This window comes from Hevea brasiliensis, chromosome 4 (genome assembly GCF_030052815.1).
Source record: "Hevea brasiliensis isolate MT/VB/25A 57/8 chromosome 4, ASM3005281v1, whole genome shotgun sequence".
Lineage (NCBI taxonomy): Eukaryota > Viridiplantae > Streptophyta > Magnoliopsida > Malpighiales > Euphorbiaceae > Hevea > Hevea brasiliensis.
The window spans coordinates 110,836,525-110,862,443 of NC_079496.1; the positions used below are offsets into that span (position 1 = coordinate 110,836,525).

At 35.6% G+C, this 25,919-nt stretch overlaps 1 protein-coding gene and 1 non-coding gene across 2 annotated transcripts; both read left to right on the forward strand.

Annotated features, from left to right (window-relative positions):
- Positions 1 to 2,958: 2,958 nt before the first annotated feature.
- Positions 2,959 to 3,066, forward strand: LOC131179818 (small nucleolar RNA R71). The gene has a single exon (XR_009148704.1). It is a non-coding gene; the product is annotated as a small nucleolar RNA R71 (small nucleolar RNA).
- Positions 3,067 to 20,248: 17,182 nt separating this feature from the next.
- LOC110632516 (uncharacterized) lies at positions 20,249 to 23,325 on the forward strand. The gene is made up of 3 exons (XM_058145920.1): positions 20,249 to 20,510; positions 21,405 to 21,526; positions 22,858 to 23,325. Exons 1-3 carry the CDS (start codon positions 20,387 to 20,389, stop codon positions 23,179 to 23,181), a joined length of 570 nt encoding a protein of 189 aa, XP_058001903.1. The 5' UTR covers positions 20,249 to 20,386; the 3' UTR covers positions 23,182 to 23,325.
- Positions 23,326 to 25,919: the final 2,594 nt, after the last annotated feature.

The window sequence follows — 25,919 nt, forward strand, 5'->3', positions numbered from 1 at the left end:
TTGGTAAGAGGTTTAGAAATCTTAGAGAAATCCTTGATGAATCTCCTATAAAATCCAGCATGCCCCAAGAAACTCCTCACTCCCTTCACAGATGTTGGGGGTGGCATTTTCTCAATAATTTCTACCTTTGATTTATCCACCTCAATACCCCTGTTTGACACAAGATGTCCCAAAACAATTCCTTCTTGTACCATAAAATGGCACTTTTCCCAATTCAAAACTAAATTGAACTCTTCACATCTCTGCAAAACCTTAGACAAGTTAGATAAGCATTCATCAAAAGATTTACCATACACAGAAAAATCATCCATGAACACTTCCATAATTCCCTCAATCATGTCAGAAAATATGGACATCATACATCGTTGAAATGTAGCAGGGGCATTACATAGTCCAAATGGCATCCTTCGATATGCAAAGGTACCATAAGGACATGTGAAGGTAGTTTTATCCTGATCATCTGGGTGAATAGGGATCTGAAAGAACCCTGAATAGCCATCCAAATAGCAAAAATAAGAATGATGAGCTAGTCTCTCAAGCATTTGATCTATAAATGGTAATGGAAAATGGTCCTTTCTAGTTGCCTTATTCAATTTCCTATAGTCTATACACATTCTCCATCCAGTTACAGTTCTTGTAGGTATTAGTTCATCATTTTCATTTTTCACCACTGTGATGCCCCCTTTCTTAGGTACAACATAAACTGGACTTACCCAATTGCTGTCAGAAACAGGGTAAATAATACCTGCATCAAGCAATTTCAAGATCTCCTTTTTCACAACCTCTTTCATGTTTGGATTCAATCTCCTTTGTGATTCTCGAGAGGCTTTATGGTCATTTTCCAACAAAATTCTATGCATGCACACAGAAGGATGTATTCCTTTAATATCATCAATGGTATAACCAATTATCCTTCTATGCTTCCTAAGAACTCTCAATAATTTTTCAACCTCACAATCAGTCAATTTAGCACTAACAATCACAGGATATGTAGAATTTTGCCCTAGAAAAGCATACCTGAGATTTGTTGGAAGAGGTTTCAACTCTACCTTAGGTGCTTCACCTTTTTCAAACTTTGATGATGAAGTCGTTTCTTGCTTCAAGTTCCCAATCTTTTCAATATCAGCCATAGGCAATGGTGGATTTCCTTCCAAAATTGTAGCATATTCTGCAGCTTCCTCAATCTCATCCCCTTTTTTGATGTTATGAACCAAACAAGCTTCTAAGGGATCTTTAGGATGTTGCTTTTTAAGCATTTCTCTAACCTCTTCATCTATCACATCAACTCTCAAGCATGAGTTTGAATCATCTTTCTTTTTCATTGCTTGAAACAAATTGAATTCTACTTTCTCTTCCCCAACTTCTAATGTAAGCCTCCCATTTTTTACATCAATCACAGCTCCAGCAGTAGCAAGGAAAGGTCTACCAAGAATAATAGGAATGTGTACATCCTCCTCCATCTCCAATACCACAAAATCCACTGGTATGAAAAATTTCCCAACTTTTAGAGGAACATTCTCAACTACCCCAATTGGAAATTTAATAGACCTATCTGCTAACTGTAGTGATATGGTAGTAGGCTTCATTTCTCCAATCTTCATTTTCTCATAGATAGATAATGGCATCAGACTAACACTGGCTCCAAGATCGCATAAAGCCTTATCTATACTGATATCTCCAATGTGACATGGTATGGAGAAACTCCCAGGATCTTTCAGTTTGGGTGGAAGCTTATTTTGCAAAATAGCACTGCTTTCTTCCGTGAGAGCTACAGTCTCAAATTCCTCCAATTTCTTCTTGTTAGATAAAATCTCCTTCAAAAATTTGGCATATGAAGGCATTTGTGCTAAGGCATCAGTGAAAGGAATAGTCACATGCAAATACTTCAATACCTCCAAAAATTTCCCAAATTGTTTATCCAATTTTGCTTTCTGAAACCTTTGTGAGAATGGTAAAGGTGGCATGTAGGCTTTAGGTGCAACATATTTAGGTTCTTCCTCTTTGCTCTCCCTCTCCTTACTTCCTTTTTCTTCCACTGAATTTTCTTTCTCAGCTTCAGTTTGTTCATCTCCTTCTCTGCTTTTCTTTTCTTCAACTTCCTCTTCAATCTTTTTATCTCCATTCTCCAATATTTTTCCACTTCTCAATGTAATAGCCTTGCAATGCTCCCTTGAATTTTTTGGTTGGCTAGGAAGCTTCCCAAATGCTTTGTTACTTGAAGAGCTAGCTTGTTGAGCTATTTGATTCTCTAACATCTTGTTGTGTGTTGCCATTTGATCCACTTTAGATGCTAATTGAGAAATCATTTCTTGTTGACTTTGATGGCTCACAAGTAGAGTTTCAATCATAGATTCCAATCTAGCTGTCTTGTCTAGTTGTGCTTGTTGTGGTAGAGGTGGAGCAGGTACATTTTGAGGTTTAGAAATTCCAGGAGGGGGACCTCTATTCTGCTGAAAATTCTGATTTTGCCCTTGTCTACCTCCCCATGAGAAATTGGGGTGGCTTCTCCATGCTGGATCATAAGTTGCAGAAAATGGGTTACCACCTGGTCTTTGATTGTAGTTCCCCACATAATCCACTTGCTCACTTGAAAAATCTTGATTTAGTGCAGAAAAATCTGCTGCACAATTGACATTTGCAGCTCCAACTTCTACTGAATTACTAGAACCTCCGGCTGAAGAATCTACTTTCATGCTTAGCTTGTCCATTTTCCTTGTCAAAGCATCAAACTTAGCATTAATCATATTCATGGCATCAAGCTCAAACATACCAGCTGGTTTCTTGATCTCATTCCTCTCACAACTCCATTGGTAGTTGTTATAAGCAATTTTATCAAGAGCGGAAAAAGCTTCATCTTCAGATTTCTCCATAAGGTCACCTCCAGAAGATGCATCAATCGTACTTCTAATAGCTGGTGAAACTCCATTGTAAAAGTGTTGAACAAGCATCCACTTAGGAATCCCATGATGTGGACATCTCCTTTGCAAATCCTTGTACCTTTCCCATGCTTCATACAAGCTCTCATCATCTCTAGGTTTGAAAGAAGTCAGCTCATTTCTCAATGGTGGAAAATATTGAGCTAAAAATGCTTGAGAAAGTTCATCCCATGTTGTGATAGAACCCGGTGGCAAAGAATTTAACCACTCTCTAGCTCGGTCCTTCAGAGAAAAAGGAAATAATCTGAGTCGAATTGCATCATCAGAAACTCCATTTATCTTCAACATATCGCTGATCTCAAGAAAGTGTGCTAGATGCACATGTGGACTTTCACTTGGATTTCCTCCAAATTGTGCTTGTTGTACCATTTGACAGAGTGCAGGCTTCAGTTCAAAATTATTAGCTTCTACTCTTGGTCTTGTAATACTTGGCATGAAATCTCCAATGTTAGGATAGGCATGATCTTTCACAGAGCGGTTGTTATTGTTGTTGTTGGCCATTTCTTCTTGTAATTGCTCTTGCTCTTGTGCTCTTTCTTGTTGTTGTTGAGCTTTAATTTCAGCTTTTCTCCTCTTAGATTCTGCTCTTAAAGCCTTTGCTGTCTTCTCTATTTCTGGGTCAAAGAATAAATTGATTTCTTCACTTTTTGTCCTTCTCATAAAATAAAGCACCTGAAAAACAAAAATAAACAAATTCTCAAAGTAAAATGGTAAAAAGAAAATAAAATAAAATGCCCAAATTAACCAAACAAACAATTGTTCAATATCAAACAAAAAAAAAATCAAATCTCCGGCAACGGCGCCAAAAACTTGATGGGGCGAATCCGCAAGTATACGGGTCGTCTCAAGTAATAAAGTGATGAATCAAGTATCGTTCCCACGAGGATTTGCTGTTTGATTACTAAACTATGAATGAAGCGATTATTTGGGCTAATGATTAATGAATAAATGGTAAATGTAAATGAGCAAGGTAAATTGATTAATCTAATTGAAATGGGTAAAGAGCAAACAAATAAATTCTAATTCTAGTTCGCAATTAAACTAAAATTAACAATGGGTAATTTAAACGAAAGTCTAATTATGGTAAAAGTGATTCGAGTTGGGGTTTATGCATAAATTAATTGGGATTTGTCTTGGGCATTCCAATTTTTAGGGAAAAATAGAGTTTGAAGGAAATTGATTCTAAATCCCTTTGATATCTTTTTCAAGCAAATCAAAGTGTATTCTAAAATAACCAAACCTACTTTCGTATGTATTTGATTACTTTAAAACCCATTAAGTTTTGTAACCAATAATTAATTCCTCTTAAAGTCCTAGTTTATTTCTAAATCTAGGTGATTTTAAGTTCCCATCCATGATTACCCATCAATGACTTTCACCTTTCGGTCCTTCAATCAAAGATTAACACAATACCCAATGGGTACCAACATTAGGCAAGTAAATCAAGCACACAAGGAAGGAATCAAAACTCATATTCATATAAAATAAGGAAATACCCAGTCCAAATCCACAAATTAATCTAAAACATATTTCCCAACTCTGAAATCTAAAGAAATTACTCACTCATGATGGTATTTACAAGAAATATTGATGGAAGAATAAAGAAAAACATGACAAAAGGACTGAAATAGGAAAACCCAGGTGGAAGAACCAAGGTCTCTGGTTTCTGGAGCTCCAAACTCGTGCAGCAGCTCCTCTTCCTAGAGAGAATGGCGTCTTCTCTCCCTCTTTCTATATAATTTTCTTTCCTTTTTGTTTTTCCTTCCCTTCCTCTTATGGCAAAAATAAGGAAATGATGAATTTATATGGTCCCTAAAAGTTGCCCTAAAAGTAAATAAAAGACAAGGAGTGGATAGGAAATGAGGTGTAAAATTATCCAAGTCAGCAGCACTATTCACGTTCTAGGCATTCTGCTTAGGGTTCGGCTTAACCCTAAGCAGCTTCTTAGCAAATTTTAGCCTCTGGTCGCACTGTCTGCTTAAGGTTAAGCAGACCTTCAGCAAATCTCGGCAGACTTAGAGTAAAATGGACTTTTCTGCTCATGCTTGACTTGTGCTGCACCTTAAGCATTGCCGCTTTACCCTAAGCATGACCTTAAGCAAAGTCTCAAGCAAATTTCGGCTAGTTTGCTCTTTCAAGGCTTGATTTCTTCAACTTTCCTCCATGCTTAAAGAACTTCAAATCTCTTCAAATTATTTCCTATTGCACTCATTGATCTTCGATTTGCCACAAAATCCTATCAAAACAACAAAAATTACGAAAATCAAATATAAAGTATCTAAAATTAACAAATAAGATAAAATAAAGCTAAAAACATAAAATATACCAAAATATGAGGGCAAAATGGATGCAAAACTATCCTAAAATGCCTATATGAAATGAGTGCAACAAATACCCTTTCGAGTGAGACAAAGAGTGCCTTAATCAAACTAATCCTACTTTCGTGGAGTTAGAATTAATTAAGACCCGTTAGGTTCTTTAATTTATCTGTGAATCCTCTTAATCCTTAGTCTATTTCTAGATCTAAGTTAATTAAGTCCAATTCCTTGATTATCTATCACAAGGCCTTCTCCTTTCGGTGCCTCAACCATGGATTAAGAACATTACTTAATGGGATCCTACACTAAGCATGTCATTAAGTACACAAGAAATGAATAAAACTCACTAAGACCACAAAATATGGATTACCCAATCAAATTCCACAAAATATCTCAAATATTACAACCCTTACTCCAGAATCAAAGGTAAACTACTCACTATCCATAATCCTTACAAGATATTATGAGTTTAAATGGAAATAAGCTTCAATCTAAGCTAAGAAACAAGAAACTAAACACTAGAAATGTAGGAAAAATATAAGGAAAGAAAGAAATCTGCAAATCTTGGTTGAAAATGGTGTGGAAGGTGAAAGTGACTCTTCAAATTCTGCCTCTCCTCTCCCTTTCCTTTTCTGCTCCTTGTCTCCCTCTAAAATGGGAAATGGGGCTATTTATAGCATTTTCTGACATGGAGCCCTAAAATGGTGTGTTTTAGGAGGAATTTTCTGAGGGAATCTTACGCACTCATTAATAAAACCTTTGTGGAACTGCATAAGTGGACTGCATAAGTTATGCAGTCCCTTATGCAGTTTTCGGCTATTTCTGGTTCACTTATGCGAAACTGCATGACTTGGCGCATAGGTTATACACAATTCCGTGAGATTGCATAAGGGAGGCGTGAATCTGCATAGGCTATGCACTCTCCTTATGCACAATTCGGCAGGTGTTGGACAGTGTTTCTTCTCCTTATGCAGATCTGCATATCCTTATGCACAATTCAGCAGGTGTTGGACAGTGTTTCTTCTCCTTATGCAGATCTGCATAGCTTATGCGGCAAGTTATGCGCAATTTGGTCAATGCATATTTCAACTTGAAAACTTGTTTTTGACATCTTTGGCGGTAGAAGTCACTCCTTAGTGGCAAAATTTCTTTTCAGTCCTTCAAAAACACCATTTTTCCTACAAAACAAAGTAAAAATTACAAATTAATCCAAAAATTGACAATTATGAAAAACTAACTAAATAACTAATGAAATTAGCTAAAAGTGACTAATAATCAAATTAAATGGCTATGAAATTAGACCTAAATGACTATGCAAAATGTATGCATCAATTAGTAATTGCCAATTAGTTAAGTATAAATAAGAAAAACAGAGCATAAGAAGTTAAATGAGCCGAGAGTCACAGCAATGGGTGACCTTCTTGGGAACGACTGCGAAGTCAATTTAAATTCAAATTTCGAATCGTAAAATGTGACGCCGCGGTCCTTAGGACCATTACGAACACAGTGAAAAAGAGAAAATCATGAAAAAGAACTGTTAAGCCAGTCAAATAATTAGGTCAGAGAGCCGGAAGAAATGTTGAATTATTTGCAAACCGGGATGAACCAGCGAGGGGCAATTTGGTCAATTGACCCCGAGAGCTGACTCCTGACCTAACTGTCAAATAAAATCGGAGAAAAGAATATTTCAGAATTGAGAATTAAATTAAAGAACTTATAGAAAAATAAATAAATAAAAAGAAAATAAAAAAGTCAAAAGGTGATGACATCATGCATGACCTCATGCATGATGCCACAAAAATGATACTTAATATATTTACGTAATTGAAATTTTTGGGTCTTCCTAAGACATAAAAAGTAAAAGAAAAGAAAAGAAAAAAAAAATAAACAAAAGTCCTTCTTCTTCCCAAAGTGGACGTCTCCCATTTCTCTCTCCCTCTCCATTGTTAAACCTCCATAGAAGCTTATTCTCAAGCTTCTTAAACCCTAAAACTAACCATAAATTTCACAAATTCCTTCATTAAACTTTGTTTTTGAAGCCTGGTAAAACTATTGATAATAAAAAGAAGAGGAAAGAAAGGAGATTTGAAGAGGGAGAAATTCAACAAAAGAGATTAGTGGTTAGTTTTTAATATTATGTTTAAATTCATAATTAAGTAGTTGAATTACACTAGAAATTGTGGAAAAATGAAATGAAATAAATTGTTGAAGGACCAAACCTAAATTTCGGTCAACTAGGGTTTGGGATGTGTATGCATGAACTTGGTGAATTTAAAGGTGTATGTGAGCTTATTGGTGTTGAATGATCATGATTAAATGTTTTAAATTAGTTAAATGCAACAAGTTAGTAAGTTAGGGTTTTGGGACACTTAGGGTTAGAGACAAAAATGTGAGAAACTTGTAAATGGTGTCTTTGACCTAATGTGAAGTGAGAAATAGTCATTTGTGACCTAATTAAGTGTGTTAGAAGTGTTAGAATTTAAGTCAAATTCGGAGGGAGTGTGGTCATGCTGCTGGCAGCATGACCAAGTCAACTTTAAGGGACCAAAAATAAACTTTTACAAGTCCAATTGGTATGAGACTAATTGGGAATGAAAATAGGCACTAAATGACACAATTTTTATTTAGGAAGTATGCCCAAGAAGTGACCAAAACCAAATGAACAAATTGACCAAAGTTGAAAATCTGCAGGCTGCCCTGTATAAATTGACCAAATGAACAGTGTTTGTTCATTTGGTTATAACTTGAGCTAGGAAGGTCAAAATGACCTGAAATTTTACCAGTGGTTAGATGAGATTTAGACCTAAAACTTTCATGAAGAACACAAACCCAAATTATGCCATTAACCCAATCAAATTACTGAGCAAAATTGAATCACTGAATCTGCAGAACTGCAGATTTATCATATGAACAATAAAGTTTCAATGGCTATAACTCTCTCTAGAAAACTCTGATTTAGGTGATTCTTGAATCAATGGAAACCTAAGGCATATTAGAACATTTCATATGAAGAAAATTAGACCAAATTATGGACTTAACTTGATCAAATTGCTGAACGAAGTTGGATCGATAATCTGCCAGAACTAAAATCTGCAGCATGAACAATAACCGTAATTTGGGTATAACTTGAGCTACAAAACTCCAATTGGAGTGATTCAAAAAGGAGAATAAACTTAAGACAATAAGGAACATTTTCTATGAAGGAAGTTTTGCCAAATTTCAACAGAAAAGTGACCAATGGAATAGTGCACCTTAGACATCAAAATTGAAAATTTGGCAATTTTGCCTAAAAGACCTAAGTTTTGAGAAAATAACCAAAACCAACAAGTTTGGTAACCAAAATGTGGTATGTGGGTGAAGTTGGAATTCCCATACCTATTAAGCTTTAGAAAGTCAATAATTTGACTTGAATAGTGTAGTGAATAGTAACCCGAAACACAAAAATTTCAAGAACGTCGAGTTTAGCACATTAGAGCTAGATAAAAGTGAAGTTAAATTTATTTTTGGATTTATGCTAAGTTATGGTACTGAAACACTGTGAAACTATGTGTTTCAGCTGAAAAAGACTTGGAAGCTTTGAGAGACTGAGTCAAGGCCTAGAGGCGACTCACGTCAGGTTTGTGCACAATAAACCTTAATTGAGCATTTTGTCATTGAAAAATTGATTTAGTATAATTTATGAAAAATTGATGTTAATCATGAATTGTGTTGCCACCTTGTGAATGAAATTATGACTTTGGAAATTTATCGGATTTCTCATGAATTATTTGAATAAAATGTTTGAAATGGATTTTTGATTCACACTTAGCATGACAGTGCCTTATTACTCCTCCTCCATTCATGGGGTGAGATCGGTTATCTTTCCTCCCTCTCTGGTTTACCAGTTGAGGTTGTAGATCGAATAAGTACTCATTAGCTAGCTAGCCACCTCCCTCATTGATTTCGATTAGTGGGATTGTAGATTGCTTTGTCGTGGTGTACAACACGGCATTGATCGAAAATTTTGTGTCATGGCTTAAGTTGTGTATGAATTGGCAACACTGTGTTCTTAAATTATTTGACTAAATTGTGTTATTCTGAGTTTTGATAATTTGTGAAATGTGATTGAGAAATATCTAAATTGTGTTTTGTTAATGAATAATTTATGTATTGTATTTAAATTTTTATTGTGCACCACTGAGTATTTTTATACTCAGCGATAGCTTGTTTTGCTGTCGCAGATAAGAGCAAGGAGAAGGCAGCAGAGTGAGCTGCTACTGATATTAAGGACTACACTAATATTTTTGTACGGGTATTGTTTTATACCCTTATAGTTATTTTGATGTAAAAATTGCTATGTTTTATGTATCAATGTAAAGTTGAGCAGTTGTATAATAAATTGTAATAATATTATTTTTGGAACTTCTTTTTGTAAATTAAGATTTGTATTTGTGAATTTCATACTTTATGCATTGTGAATGAAGTAATGAAATATTTTGAGATGATAAACTTTGATTGGATTATGAAATTATTTTGAAGTGGATTGAATTGAGTTGATTTGAGATTAAATGGAGGTTGGGAGTTATGAAAAATTATTAGAAGTATTTTTTTCAGGTATTTGAAGAACTGTTTTCTCAAAATACAGATGTAACTCACAAAATTTTTATAAAATTTGCGGCAAAATTTAAAATTGACAAAAATTTTTACTAGTATTTAAGCTTTGAATAAATGATTTTAATTCCTACCAAAATGCTCACCACTTCCAAAATGCAAGAAAATAGTTTTAAAATCCCTTGTAGTGTACTTAATGAATTATCGGTAGGTGAAGTTCGGTAGTTCATTAGGTATTCTACGGGAATATGTCATGCCTTACAGAGGGGTAAGGTGTGACAGTAAAATACTAATTTTAACCACAATTTCTATAGCTAACTAAAGCTAATGCATCCTAAGAAATGGAAATGCAACATCATTATTAATTTTCTTACAAACCACATCATAGTAGTAAAAAGGCAATTTGGAGCACTCACCCACCCAACAATGTACAAACAGTATATATATGGGAGCTGATCCTCTATACAGCTCTCTTAATCCAACCTCTGCCAGCGAGTGTCTCTCAAGCAGGACTTTCGCTTAATAAACCAAGTGCGGGGTCCCAGCGAGTGTCTCTCAAGTCGTGTCCACCCCGACTTATCCATAAAGGACTGGGTCCCAGCGAGTGTCTCTCAAACCCTGTCTACATGTCTTGTCTATATCAAATACCATATCACACACACGCCAACACATGCACACTGCTCCAAATTATTACAAACAACATCCATAGCACTTTATCAATTATGAATGCAATATAAAATGTGCCTAGTGTTTAACTACATAGATACATATTTATAAGTGATGTATGGGCATGCTTGAATATATAATAATATCAAAATTATAATTAATATTTTACTCACAGACTTAACTGAGGTCACTGTGGCGGCTGGGTGGAGGAAGGCTGTCCTGGTTCACTTGACAATTTCATAGCAATTATTTAATATATTTGACTCAATACATGCTTGAAAAAGACCAAAGACACCCTAGGTCATGCCGAAAATCTGGCAGAGTCTCCCTTATACCTAGGACCTACCCAACCTGAAAAAGGGTTTAAATTGCACTTTTATATTCACAAGCCACACATCCACAACTTAATCACATCACATGGCCCCTCCTGGGCCCATCCAAACAGTCAACAACCATAATTTAAAAAATTACAATTTAGTCTCTATATTTACACCTTTTGCAAAAACTACTCAAATGAGCTCTAAAAATTCTAAAACTTTACCCCGTGGTCCTTAGCAATATTATAGAGCTAAGGTAAAAGGAATTATATTTTTCTAATCTACCACGAATATTTTATAGATTTTTAATCGAAATTAAGCACTAGATAATTGAGAAAAATGAGGGTTTAGGTTTACCTATGCCAATTCCGACCCTGGAGACGCGTCTGGGACGTCTAAAAATGATGGGTTAGCTTATAATCTCAACCCAATTCAAAGACTTATTCGGTAGCCTGTCTGCCATGCTCAAAATTACAGACCCGAGCAACTATTGAATTTCCATGAATTGAATGTATCTACGGGAAGCCCACAATACGGTGGTTAGTATATAATTTTTACGGAATTTTTTAAGCTTATTTAATGCTCAAAAAATACTGTGAAGTCTCGTGAGACCCACCAAAAAACGTTATCGGAAAAATTTGAAATGGGTATTGCCACAAAGCTCTCGACGAGTGGAGCACTCCGGTACTCGCAGATTTTTGGTGGGGTTTACGATTTTTGAGAAATCTAGCCCGAAAGTCAAAATGAGCTAAAACTTTTCGAGCAAAAATTGGACAAACTGCTCGTTGGATTTTGGTATTCTTGGTGTCTATGGAAAGCTCTTGAGGTGTAGATGAGTTTTGGCACAAGACCCGGTCTAATCGGTGGCCTGATCGATCGAATTTTGATCGGAAAGACGAAACGGTGAGCCTAGGTGGACATTGTATAGTGTATAGTGTGCCTCTCGCATGATTTCATTTCTAAGATTGTCCACTTCGGGCACACATATCCAAGAACCTTGGATAAGAGTGCCATAATTGGCAAATGCAAACTCACCACCTTTACCCTGCTATACTCTTTCTATAATCTTCATTAATTACGGGTCTCTATGCTGGGAAACTCTGATTTTGTCTCGCAGGTATGGTCTCACTAAAAAATGGGCCAATAATACCCCCTCATCTGAAAGATCTAAGATCAGACCTTGATCCATCAACTCATGTACTTCCTGAATCAACAGTCTCTTCTCCGTTGATATGTGCGCCAAGCTGCCAGAAGATTTTCTGCTCAAAGTATCTGCTACTACATTGGCCTTCCAAGGGTGGTACTGGATGGTACAATCATAGTCCTTCAGAAGCTCCATCCACCTCCTCTGTCTCAAATTTAAATCCCTCTGTTGGAAGATGTACTTCAAACTCTTGTGGTCGGTGTATATCTCGCATACTTCACCATACAAGTAGTGTTTCTAGATCTTTAGTGCAAAGACTATAGCCGCTATTTCTAAATCATGGGTGGGGTAGTTATGCTCATGCCTCTTTAGCTGCCTTGAAGCATAAGCCACTACTTTTCCATTCTGCATTAAAACACACCCTAAGCCAACTCTGGAGGCATCACAGTACACGGCATATCATTCCCCTCTCATCAGTAATGTCAACACAGAAGCGGTAGTTAGACATTTCTTAAGCTTCTGGAAGCTCTCCTCACAATTATCTGTCTAAATAAACGGAACATTCTTCCGAGTTAACTTAGTTAGGAGAGCTGCTATCCTAGAGAAATTCTACACAAAACGCCTATAGTAGCCAGCTAGGCCTAGAAAATCTCGCACCTTAGTAACTGTTGTAGGCCTAAGCCAATTAGTTACCTCCTCAATTTTCTTGGGATCCACTTAAAATGCCTTCACTGGAAACTATGTGTCCCAAGAATGAGATGCTTTTTAGCCAAAATTCACATTTTGAAAATTTGGCATATAGCTGGTGCTCCCTTAAAGTCTGCAACACCATCCTCAAATGCCACACATGTTCTTCCTCAGTGTGAGAGTATACCAAAATGTCATCTATGAATATGATAACAAAACGGTCTAAGAATGGCTTGAACACCCTGTTCATCGAGTCCATGAAGGTCGCTAGTGCATTAGTGAGTCCAAAAGACATCACCAAGAACTTATAATAACCATATCTTGTCCTGAATGCTGTCTTGGACACATCCTCATTCCTGATTCTCAACTGATAGTAGCCTGATCGTAGGTCAATTTTGGAAAAGAATCTAGCCCCTTGGAGCTAATTAAACAGATCATCGATCGGAGGAAGTAGATACTTATTCTTCACAGTCACCTTGTTCAGCTGTCTATAATCAATACACAACCTTAAGGACCCATCTTTCTTTCTCACAAATAGAACAGGAGCGCCCCAAGGTGAAGTGCTCGGATGTATGAAACCCTTGTCCAAAAGCTCCTATAGCTGCTCCTTTAGCTCTTTCAATTCTGCTAGTGCCATCCTGTAAGGTGGCATTAATAGGGGGTTTGTACCCGACACAACATCAATGCAGAACTCTATTTCCCTTCCTGGTGGCAACCCTAGAAGCTCTTCAGGAAATACATCCATAAATTCTTTGACAACAGGAACATTTTCAATGTTAACACCTTCTACAGATGTATCTCTCACTAATGCCAAATACCCTTGACATCCACACCTCAATATTTTTCTAGCACTAATTGCTGACACCAAATTATATGGAGCCACGCTCCTGTCACCATCAACGCTAAACTCTTTCACACCAGGTATATGAAAATACACCCTTTTGTTCCTGCAGTCTAAAGTGGCATAATGAGTTGCCAGCCAACCCATTTCTAAAATCACATCAAAATCCATTACCGATACAGGAACCAAGTCTGTTGGGAGGATTCTTCCATCCACTACCACTGGGCTACCTAGAAAAACCATATCTACATCCATGTTGTCACTAAGTGGGGTAGCTACAGACAAGGGGCATTCTAAAGTTGTAGGGTTTCTACCCAATCTCATGGCAAAAACAGGGGAGACAAATGAGTGTGTAGCACCCGAATCTATCAAAACACGAGCCTCATAGGAACAGATTAGAAGAATACCTGCCACAATTGCATTGGAAGCCTGAGCATCCTAGTGGGTCAAGGTGAAAACCCGAGCTTGACCCCTACCCTACATTGCAGAACCCTATAATTGACTTTTACCTCCTGACCTACCTCCAAATCCACGTTCTCCTTGTCCTCGGCCCCGTTGGCCACTGAACTGACTGCCTGCCATGCTGAAAGCACCAGGATATAATTGACGAGGAACATTTACAATAGAACCCTGTGATCCCATATGTGGCTCACTAAACACTGGACATTCTCTAGCAAAGTGACCCTGCTGGCCACACCAGAAACACATTCCTGAACCCATCATACAAGGTCCTGAATGTCCTCTTCTACACTACGTGCAAGGTGCCAAGGAAGATCCTGAACCAAACCTAGAACTACTGTAACCAGAACTATGACCACTACTGGATCCATACCCTGGTCTAAATCCTCGAGATTTGTGTTTAAAACCACCCTTCTTGTTGTTTCTACCCCTTCCTCTGTAGTGACTTTGGCCTCCGCTATCTGTGGTACCCATGTAGAGAACACCTGAAGAACCTTCTGCTTTATTCTTCTTTGCCCTTCCATTGTCATCTCTTGTATAGCTAATCTTAATCTGTCGGGCTTGATCAACTACCATATCAAAAGACTAATTATACATCATGGCCAGGTTTGCATACCTCTGCCCAAATTTCCTTCAGAACCTCTTTACCTTCATACTTTCTGTAGCCACTACTGTGAGGGCATCTACTCAGTTTCAAAAATTATATAGCATATTCATCTACGGATTTGCCATTCTACCTTAAGGCCTCAAAGGCCCACTGCTTTTGATCTCTAAAGCTTTTTGGTACAAACCTGTTGATGAACAGTTCCACAAACTAGGTCCATGATAATCCCTCAATACGAGGTAATACGTAGTCTGTCATCCACTGCCTTGGCACTGGCCCCAATACATGCTGTACACACTCTACCAATCTCCTGTAAGTCAACTGCAACTCCATCCCTGCCTGTTTACACGAGTCTAAAAATCGATATGCATCATCTGGCACATCATAAGTACCGGGCATCAACTTCTTGAAATCAATTATTTGTTTGTAAGGTTCCCCTCTTGGTGTGGTGGGCTACTGCTGTTGAGGAGGGTGGACCATATATTGTGCCATCATATCGATGGTTCTCTGCAATTCGGCTAAGGTAACTGCTATTGGGTCCATGGGACCCTGGGCCATAAAAGAATGTTCCTGAACTAGTGGCAGCTGCTTTTCTACTTGAGCAGCTCTAGGCCTCCTACCTTACCTCCTCGGGGTAGGAGCCTCATCCTGTTTTGACACCTCGTCTGGCACATCCCGTTCTGTTGCAGTGGCAACTCTCCTGCTTCTATGCATTTTCCTGAAATTTAGCAGCATTAGCCCACAAAAATTCAAAACGGCATGTTATACAGCTCTATAGACTCATATTTGCACACAATTATACAAAGCAAAAACTAGAAGTAAAGATGATAATGCAAGGACGAATGTGGACCCTATTCTCTGCATGTGACACCTATTAGACTCTTTCCAACACTTTAGACATATATTCCCTATGAATCTAGAGCCTAAGCTCTGATACCATATTTGTCATGACCCAACCTATGGGCCGGATCGGCACTAGGACTTAGGTTAGCCTAAAGCCCCCAAGGCCCATAGTAAGCCTAATTATTCCCCAACTCAATCCTAAGGCCCATTTGGGCCCAATTTCAAGAATTTAACCGAACAGAGTCCGGCTATAAAATGGACCATTCAACGGAGAGTTTTTGACTCGCCCGACCTGTGAACACAATATAAAATAAATTGGGGAGCTCAGCTCACCCTCCACATGCTTATAATATCAAAAATCCAATGGGAGCTTAGCTCCCTCATCCAATCCAGTTATACATACAGTTAATAATTTTACAGGTCTAACATAACTTTTATAATACAGGCCCAAAATAAAAATAAGTACTTCTAACACATGCGGAGTCTAAAATTTAACTCAATTGAACAAAATACATTAAATACTATTAATGGACCTGCGAAGAAGAAGAGCAGGTTAGCCACAACAAATAATCCTCCTGTAGCCTAGAAAAATAGATGAATAGGAGTGAACTTTTGACTCAGAGAGTAAAATTCTAATTTTAATCACAATTTCTATAGCTAACTAAAGCTAATGCATTCTAAGGAATGGAAATGCAACATCATCATTAATTTTCATACAAACCACATCATAGCAGTAAAAAGGCAATTTGGAGCACTCACCCACCCAAAACTGTACAAACAGTACATATATGGGAGCTGATCCCTTATACAGCTCTCTTAATCCAACCTCTGCCAACGAGTGTCTCTCAAGCCGGACTTTCACTTAATAAACCAAGCACAAAGTCCCAGCAAGTATCTCTCAAGCCGTGTTTACCCTGACTTATCCATAAAGGACCGGGTCCCAGCGAGTTTCTCTCAAGCCGTGTCTACTCGTCTTGTCCATATCCAATACCATACCACACGTATGCCAACACACGCACACTGCTCTAAATTATCACAAACAACATCCATAGCACTTTATCAATTATGAATGCAATATAAAACGTGCTTAGTATTTAACTATATAAATACATATTTATAAGTGATGCATGGACATGCTTGAACATATAATAATATCGAAATTATAATTAAAATTAATATTTTACTCACAAACTTAACCGAGGTCACTATGTCGGCTGGGTGGAGGAGGAAGGCTGTCCCAGCTTACCTGATAATTTTATAGCAATTATTTAATATATTTGACTCAATACATGCTTAGAAAAGACCAAAGACACCCTAAGTTGTGCCGAAAATTCGGCAGAGTCTCCCCTATACCTAGAACCTTCCCAATCTGAAAAAGGGTTCAAATTACACTTCTATATTCACAAGCCACACATCCACAACTTAATCACATCACATGGCCCCTCCTAGGCCCATCCAAACAGTCAACAACCACAATTTAAAAAATTACAATTTAGTCCCTACATTTACCCTTTTTGCAAAAACTACCCAAATGAGCTCTAAAAATTCTAAAATTTTGCCTCGCGGTCCTTAGCAATATTATAGAGCTAACGCAAAAAGAATTATATTTTTCTAACCTACCATGAATATTTTATAGATTTTTAATTGAAATCAAGCACTAGATAATTAAGAAAAATGAGGGTTCAGGTTTACCTATGCCAATTTCGACCCTGGAGACGCGTCCGGAACATCTGAAAATGATGAGGTAGCCTATAACCTTGACCCAATTCAGAGACTTTTTCGGTAGCCTGTTTGCCTGGCCCAAAATTATAGATTCGAACAACTGTTGAATTTTCGCGAATTGAATGTACCTACGCGAAGCCCACAACATGAGGGTTAGTATATAATTTTTACGAAATTTTCTAAGCTCATTTAATGCTCAGAAAAATACTGTGAAGTCTCGTGGGACTCACCAAAAAATAGTATCAGAAAAATTTGAAATGGGTATTGTCGCTAAGCTCTCGATGAGTGGAGCACTCTGGTACTCTCAGATTTTTGGTGGGGTTTACGATTTTTGAGAAATCTAGCCCGAAATTCAAAATGGGCTAAAATTTCCCGGGCAAAAATAGGACAAACCGCTATATGGATTTTAGTGTTCTTGGTGTCTATGAAAAGCTCTCGAGGTGTAGATGGGTTTTGGCACAAGACTCGGTCCAATCAGTGGCCGGATCGGCCGGATTTTGGTTGGGAAGATGAAATGGCGTGCTACACGCATAAGTGCCTTTGGGCACATTTTTCTGACGCTACAGGCTGCGGCGGGTGAGGGGGAAGGGCTGAGGTGGTGCGCCGGCAAGCTGGGGTGGCGGTGGGGCGGCAAGAGGAGGAGAGAGCAGAGAGAAAACGATAGAGAGAGGGAGGGTGTCGGGGGCGCGCGAAGGAGAAAAAGAAAAAAGAAAATGGGCAGGTTCGATTCGATCGGTCTGATCTAGTCCGGTTCGATTAGGCCTGTTCCATTCAAGATATCCGAAATTGAATTTTTGTGCTGCCCTGGAATAAAAAATGAAGATCAAAAATTTTGAAAAAAATTTTAGAAAACTCAGAAAAATTCGTAGAGTCCAAATATATTTTTAGTTTTGTCATGTGGTCTTTAAATTAATTTTTAAAAATCATCAAAGTTTTATATTTTCGAAAAATCGAAACTGATTTCTAAAATCCAAAAAATTTCAAATAATTTTCCAAATTCAAATAAAATAAAATATTAATATCTACCCATAAAATAATTAATTTAAAAATTAGTAGTGTTACACCAAGTAAAAGTTTGGACTGTTTCATTTGTAAGCAAAGGCATATCCTAATATAATTGACTGACAATGATTATTTACTCTAATGAAAGGAGCAAGGAGGCATCTTGTATTTATTTGTAATATAAGTAGTATTAAAAGAAACATCTCCAAAAATTTGATAATCACTCCTCCCATCTCCATGCGCCCAAAAATCATTTTTCAAGCGGTGTTCCTTATCAAAATCAACTACATAAAGAAGTTATTATCATTATCTTTCATACACATAAAATACTCAATCATTGCATTTGCATCACCTGCTTCTAATTCTAAACGCCTCTCTTTGTCAAGATGATTCCTAACATCTTTCTCTAAGCAACCAATAATTTGATAACTGCATGTTGCTTAGCCAATACAGCAAATATTTGACTTGTCCTTACCCCTATCGTGTGCAAAGTGCTTATATCATTCTTTTGTGATGATGTGATAGTCCCATGACAAGGAAAATAATGTGCATGATTTGAAAAGAGATCATGGTTATGATCATTGATGAAATTAACTATGAACAACCCACTTCCCATTATTTCTCTATTTTATGTGTAGTTTTGCTTGACAACCTATTTTCAAACAAGGTTAAGGATTTGTAGCATTTGATTCTCGCTTTTGGCCATATTTTGTGCAAGCATATTTGGCATCAATAAATTCTTTGGAAGCTTTTGAACGACGAGAAGCTATAGTAGAGACACCAAATCTTGAAAATTTAGCCTAACTTTGGTAATAAGAATATGCCTCAATATGTGAATTGAATTTCATTCCTATATATGGATCTGTAATAGCAAATTTATCATTCTCAATATCTTGTATTTCTTCATTATGATCTTCCCAATCAGTCATCCCATCAGAAAGAGTATCTTGACTTTCATTTAAATCAAAATCCATGGTACCTATAATGAATAAATAAACAAATAACTTTAAAAATATTATTATGATTTTTATGCTCATCAAGTTCAATGAGAAATAAAAACTAAAATAAGGCACTAGCTTATTTGAAGTAAATCATTTAAATGAGAAGCAAGTAGACATTGAAGTATGATTAAACAAGAAATTCTTATATTTGTTTAACATAATTCTTTAATTTGAGTCATCATATTTTACTTGGGTCATTATATTTTTTGTAATAATCTTAAGAAGTTATTCATTCCTACAAAGCTGAATTTTTGAAAGACTAAAACAAAAATTTTCAAATTATTAGACTACAAATAAAGATAAGCCTTACATGAATTCTAGATATCACCATTAGATTTATTAAAAAAAAAGGTTGTAAGTATGAAAAGTAAGGTTTTGGTATTTAAAATTTTTTTTTTATTTATCTATCTCATTATCAACTTTCAATTTCCCTACAATAAATTGTAGAAAGTTCAAACAAATAACAAATTATTACACTTCATTTTGGTTTTTTTTTAATGAGTTTCAATTTTTATAAAAATTAAGTGAATTAAGCATATTTATTATTAAAAAAAAAACAAAGAGTCTAACAAATTTTTGCCTAAATCTACCATCTACAAATGATTTAAAATTTATTAGGAGTTTTTCAAATTATCAATATATATAAATTATATACAAGTAATTATAGGTGTACAATAGAGTATGTAGAATAATCAATTAAAAAAAAGTGTTCAACATAATTCATTGAGAGTCCTTTAAAAAAATCAATTTGTGCTAAAAATAATCAATTAAAAAAAAGAGAGTAAATTATATGTGTACTTGTCTAAAAGTTTTTTTTTTTTTAAATCTTGTCATTTAGTAAAAAATTAGCTTTTAAAATAAAAAGTTCTATGATAAGAAGTTGACACAATAGAAAGAAATATAAAATATTTTGAGAAAAATAAAGATGAAACAAAAGAGAGGAGAACCAGGGGAGTAAAAAAAAAAAAAAAAGTAAAATGAAAGGAGGAGGGATTTTATTTTGTTTGATGTGAAAGATATTAAATAAATTAGAGATTAAGAAAAAAATTGATAATTAATTATAAAAAAAAAATAATAACAAGTTTTATAAAATTTATTAAATACTTTTCCACGAAGAAAGTTGTTGATCAGTCATTCTTCAGGTGACCGTCGGTCCTTATTTATTTTACATCCGACCATTGCTACAAGTAAGAGTCCATGCACACCAAACGCGGAAATATCTTAAGATCTATCATCTGGCAAGGTAGAACTTTGACATGGCTTCTACATCAGAACTTGTGAAAAAGTTGAATCTTCAACCCCACCCAGAAGGTGGATTCTTCTGTGAAACCTTTAGAGATGCATCTGTCAGTCTTTCCACTTCTCAACTTCCCTCTAGATGTAATTTTTTTTTTTTTTTTTTTTTTTTTTTTTTTTTTTTTTTTTTTTCACATGCCTTTTCTTTTTCCCTTTTGAGCTATAGCTATTGATACTTTCATTAGTCATGAATCTCATCTACTACAAATCAGGCTATGTTTATCTCATCTACTATAAATCAGGCTATGTTTTCTCTTCCTCCATGATTTGGTTTAATGGATCTGAGGCTGTGAAGATGCTGACAGCTATTACATAAGCTATTTTGTTCCTTTCTTTTTTTATGGTTGGTTTTAAAACGCCTTTGAGCTTCTCATACTTAAATTTTGTTGACTTCGAGTTCAGGCTCCTTTTGGTTGCGTATGAATAGGTTGTTGAATGAAGGATTCAGCGTAGATTTGGTTATTATTTGGACTCATGAACCTTGCATTGTTTTTGACTTGGCAAAGTTTTTGAATTTCATCGAATTAGAATTCCAAATAAAATGAAATTGGGCAAGCATAACTGATCTGGGTTTTAATTGAGCTAGAAAAATTGCTAATAACTTGTGGCAAAACTAGCAACTTCTCCCTCCTCATTTGAATCTTCTAGTTTGGTTCTATATGTTGCTCTTATCTCTCATTTGGTTTTGTGAATTATTGGTTATAACCAATGTGCCATGTCAGAGAATCTTTAGCGTTTTGATGGCAGACAGACCATTCATTTAACTGAAACTGTAAATTTTAAAGTAAAAATGTTGATTTGATTTTGAAATTCTTAGTGTGTGCAGTCACTATGATTATTGTTATTGTCATTAGGGATAATTAGGGTAGGGGGAGTTTTGCTAGTTAGATTCAAACTTTAGAGCCTGCAACTAAATAGTCTCACTTCTATGTTCTTATTATTAACTGATTTAGTAATATTGCCATAAATTATGTATAGATAAGGTTGATCGCCCAGTCAGCACAGCTATCTACTTTTTACTACCATCTGGGAGTGTTTCACATCTTCATCGCATCCCATGTGCAGAAACCTGGCATTTTTATTTGGGAGAACCTATTACGGTATGGCTGACCTTAGTTTAGAACTTATTTTTAATCCTGGCATGGAATTGCCTTGTCCTCCTTTTAGTTTAATTTTCATCATCAGCTATTTCAGTTTCTGACAGTCATTTGATGGGTAATCATCCAACTTCACTGACATCATTTGGCATATTGATTCATTCTGTAAGATGTAGGTTTCTCTACATTGTTTAGATATTGAAGATGATTTGATGGTTCACCAGCGGCTTATTGTTCTCACAATTTGTTAGCTTGTCCTTCAAATTCAAATGTGCTAAGCGCTATGGAATTATGATTTCAAGTTGTAGTTGTCCAGGCATTTACAAAATTCAATTAAATCAAGGATCTGTCTTGTAGCTTATCTAAATCCATGTCTTCCTTTGTGCCTTTGTCAGCATTCTCCTAAATACATTTTATGCGTGATGGATGTCTGGGCCAATTCATTTTGGCCTTCTTGAATTTGATGTAGTCTTGCATTTATTGTTGGTATTTCTGCTCATAATTGATGAGATGACTTTCATTTGATGTTCATCCCTAGGAGTTGCATTAGGTCATTATATGGGAGTCCATGGCTCACACATCTGACCACAAATGGGTCCTTGGAGGTTAGGTCAGTTGCTAAACATGTTTAGTTATATACAATGGATTTTACGTGAGAGCCTGATACCCAGTTACTTCTTGTAAACAATTTTGGCCTTCCATTTTAATTTATGTAACTGGGTGCCCAAGAGCATTGATATGCGGCCAAGCCCAAACCTTTTACTATTTGATAGAAGAGGATCCATAAAATGAATTGATGCTAATTTCTTGATTTTCCTTTAAACAGTAAAAGACTATTAAGGTACAAATGTATATATATTTGACTAGCTTAAGGTTAAAGCAGTTTGGAAGGTGATATTATATGCATCGCTGTCAAATTCTAGCTGCAAATTTGAATTTATCGAAATTCAAAACATCATAGCTAATTTGCCTTTTATCATTTGAACTTGGTGTTAGAAAATTCATGGCTATTTATAATAGGTTTATGGTTACCCTTTTTGTGGACATTTCAACCCCATGACCGGTACATAGTCCAAGCTCCAAAGGCTAAACCTTCACCCTATATGGTGAAATGTTTTCTGTATGTAATTCTGCAAACTCATGCATAATTGTAAGAAGGGAAGTGAATTTGATTTATAAATCATCTCATAAATCCAAAATATGATCCTATTTCCAACATGTCAATATCATACCATTGTGAAATTCCAGTGTTCCGGATTCTCAATGTCTTCATTTTGTAGCACGAGCTGTTATTTTACCTTCTCTAATTTCTAATGGATCATGTACTCTTTCAGGTATTGGAATTGAATGAGACAGACGGGCAGGTCAAACTAACATGCCTAGGGTCTGATCTAACTGGAGACAACCAGCAACCACAGTACACTGTGCCTCCAAATGTCTGGTTTGGTGCATTTCCAACGAAGGACTACATCATTTCCCCAGATGGGGCAGTTGCCAATGCTGCACCGAGGGAGACCGAGAGCCACTTCTCTCTAGTAGGCTGCACTTGTGCCCCTGCATTTCAGTTTCTGGATTTTGAACTGGCAAAATGCTCTGAGCTCATTTCACGGTTTCCCAGTCATGAGCATCTCATCTCTTTGCTCACGTATCCTGATTGAAGATAAGCCCTTAGTCCTTATTGTAGAGTATACATCTGAAGGAAAATAAAAGCCTGTACCAGAGTTATTTTCGAATAAGTTTTTTTCCCCCGTATTTTGGATCAAGCTTAGGCTCATAATGGTGATGCTGATAATTTTCTATCATGCAGATCAGTAGTAATTTTTCTTCCCCCTTTTTTTGGATAAATCAGAGAAATTATTATTGAAATAACCTGGGAAAAATTAACATGGAAGTTTACCCAATGGTCAATATTCCTAACCCAATTCATTCAATCCTAACACTTGCACGTTGAATGAAAAAACCAGAGAGAGGCTGCATACCAAGTCAAAATGCACGGTAGCAATATCAAGAGCCTTGCAAACTTCAGGGACAAATTGACAGGTCCATCAGTGAAACAGCCAAGCAGCATATGTTGAGCAGAAATTAGTGGAAGAGCATCAACACCTGAAAAAAGATCAGCAGCAACATAGCCTAATGTAGCAACGAAGACAAAATCATCTGAGAAGGCAAATTGTTCAAAATTAGCTTCGAGTTGTGGAACCCTGACTGAACTTTCTACAAGCCTCTCAAACTCTTGCTCAAGCTTGGTGATGACAACCAACACAAGCGTGTCCAGAACCGAATTAGAACCAAGCAACGAATTCAGAGGTTCTTGTTACTCCCTGCTAAGCAAGACAATCAGCAAATGAATTACATTCTCTAAGAACATGATGAACAGAGATGTTGGGGATCGAATTCTTCCAATTTGTCAATGCTAAGTTCTATTTCCATCAAAAGAATTGATTGAAGAAATATCAGCAAACGAATCTGATTCAATAATAATACCATTAATATGTGAGCCATAAATTAAAGGAGAAAGAAGAAGAGCTCTTTTGCAAAAACCTCCGCGTCATGAGTCTTGAACATGCCCTACCAGTCTGAAGAATGCCTCGAATCCCAGAATGCCCAGGTTTCCCAAAGACTGGTGCATCCGTCCGAAAATTATATGGAGATGGCCACCAACATAATATTGGGCAAGGTGCTGCAGGCATGAAACTTCTATTTCATCACAATAACAATAACTGAGTATTAATCTCAAATTAGTACGGTCACTTATATCGATTATTTTTTACTATTTGTTTCTGTTAGAGAAAATCTCACATCAACATTTAAAAATTATAAATATTTTGATGCTATTTTTTTCCACACATCATTTTAGGTCTACTCCATTTCCTTTTTACTCCGTTCACTATTTTTTTTTTTTGGCACATTAGGATATTATCTATGTCTGTTTTATAGTCAACAGAAAATTAATCTCTTGTATCCTTATGGTTGTCCTTTCACTATTAATTTAACACATTTTTGTACTGAAGTATTTGATTATCTATATTGAATATGATGATATCATCTTAATTAACACTCATTTTATTCTCAATGATAATTATTTGACTAGTTGTTAGCTGTTAGATATTAATTATAAGTCATTAACTATTTATATAGTGATCTAAAGTAGAAGTGTACGATTAAAATAAATGTTATATTAATTGTTATATATAAAATAATGATATTATATTATTGACTATAGTGAAATCGCTCTCTCAATTTATAAAAATTTAGAAGAGTAACTTTTCATAAACTATTTCATGTTTTAATTAAAATCAAAATGTTAAATACTATCTTAAAAACGATTGCCAAACAGGCCCAAGACTAATTTAAAAAAGGAAGGATAAAAACAAAATTATCAACAATAACTACTTCGATTAAATTATTAATAGTTAATCTGATTGTCCATGTGAATTAATTATTTATCCCTAGAGCGTGCCATTGTCAAGAGTCCATTGGCGATAATCACATGATCAACGTTCACAAATAAAAATGGGAAGAGTTATGGTAAAATTAGAGATACATTTTACTATCATAAATAGAAAAAATTGACTCTGACAATCAATTCACTGATAAAATTGAAAAAAATATTATTTAATTGAATAAAAATAGAAAAAAAGTTCTAAATTTAATTTTTAATCACAATCTTTTTCCAAAAGTGTTTATTTTCTTCTTAAATGGCTAATGTTATCAAGCGATACAAAAACAAAAATTAACATATAAGTAAAAAGATTTTTATTAACAATTCACACTCATAAACTCTGAATTTAAATGAATTTAAAAATTAAAACGTTAAATTTGAAGACACAAGTAAAATTTTAATTTTATTTCGTTAGATTTATTTGAAGTTAATAAAGTGATAAAGTTCTAAAAGAAAATTATTGGGTGCATCTGGTGCATATATATCTTTATTGACAAAGTAGTAGGTATTCATGCTTAATTAAATCTCTCGTGCATGTGCAATCATTATATATATAATAAATAGATTTTATTTCTTAATTATAGCAGGATCCATGGGCAACCATTAATGTCCTATTTGGCAATATTAGTTGTTATAGTAATTGTTTGTTGTTTTAATAGCTGTCAGTTATTTTACTAACTGCCAGTAGTTAGCTATTTATATAACTGTTAAATCAGAAGTGTTTAGTAAAAAAAATAAATGCTGAATTAGCTGATAATCTTATTGATCTAGTTAAAACACTCCCTCATCCTTTAAATACTAGTATAATACTATACCAATAAATAATATAAATAAAAGAAGTAATATTTTAATTAGTGTCAAAATACTAAATGCTATCTTAAAAACTATTGCCAAACAAAGCCTAAAACTGTTCTACATGCAAACCGTTATTCTAAAAATTCTCCTCCCACATGG

What these genes read in the sequence shown, in the direction of transcription:
- LOC110632516 (XM_058145920.1), top strand. Translation starts at nt 20,387, where the DNA reads ATGGCTTCTACATCAGAACTTGTGAAAAAGTTGAATCTTCAACCCCAC. An exon ending in TTCTCAACTTCCCTCTAGAT is followed by an intron (nt 20,511 to 21,404) that starts GTAATTTTTTTT and finishes AATTATGTATAG; the next exon opens with ATAAGGTTGATCGCCCAGTC. An exon ending in ATTTGGGAGAACCTATTACG is followed by an intron (nt 21,527 to 22,857) that starts GTATGGCTGACC and finishes GTACTCTTTCAG; the next exon opens with GTATTGGAATTGAATGAGAC.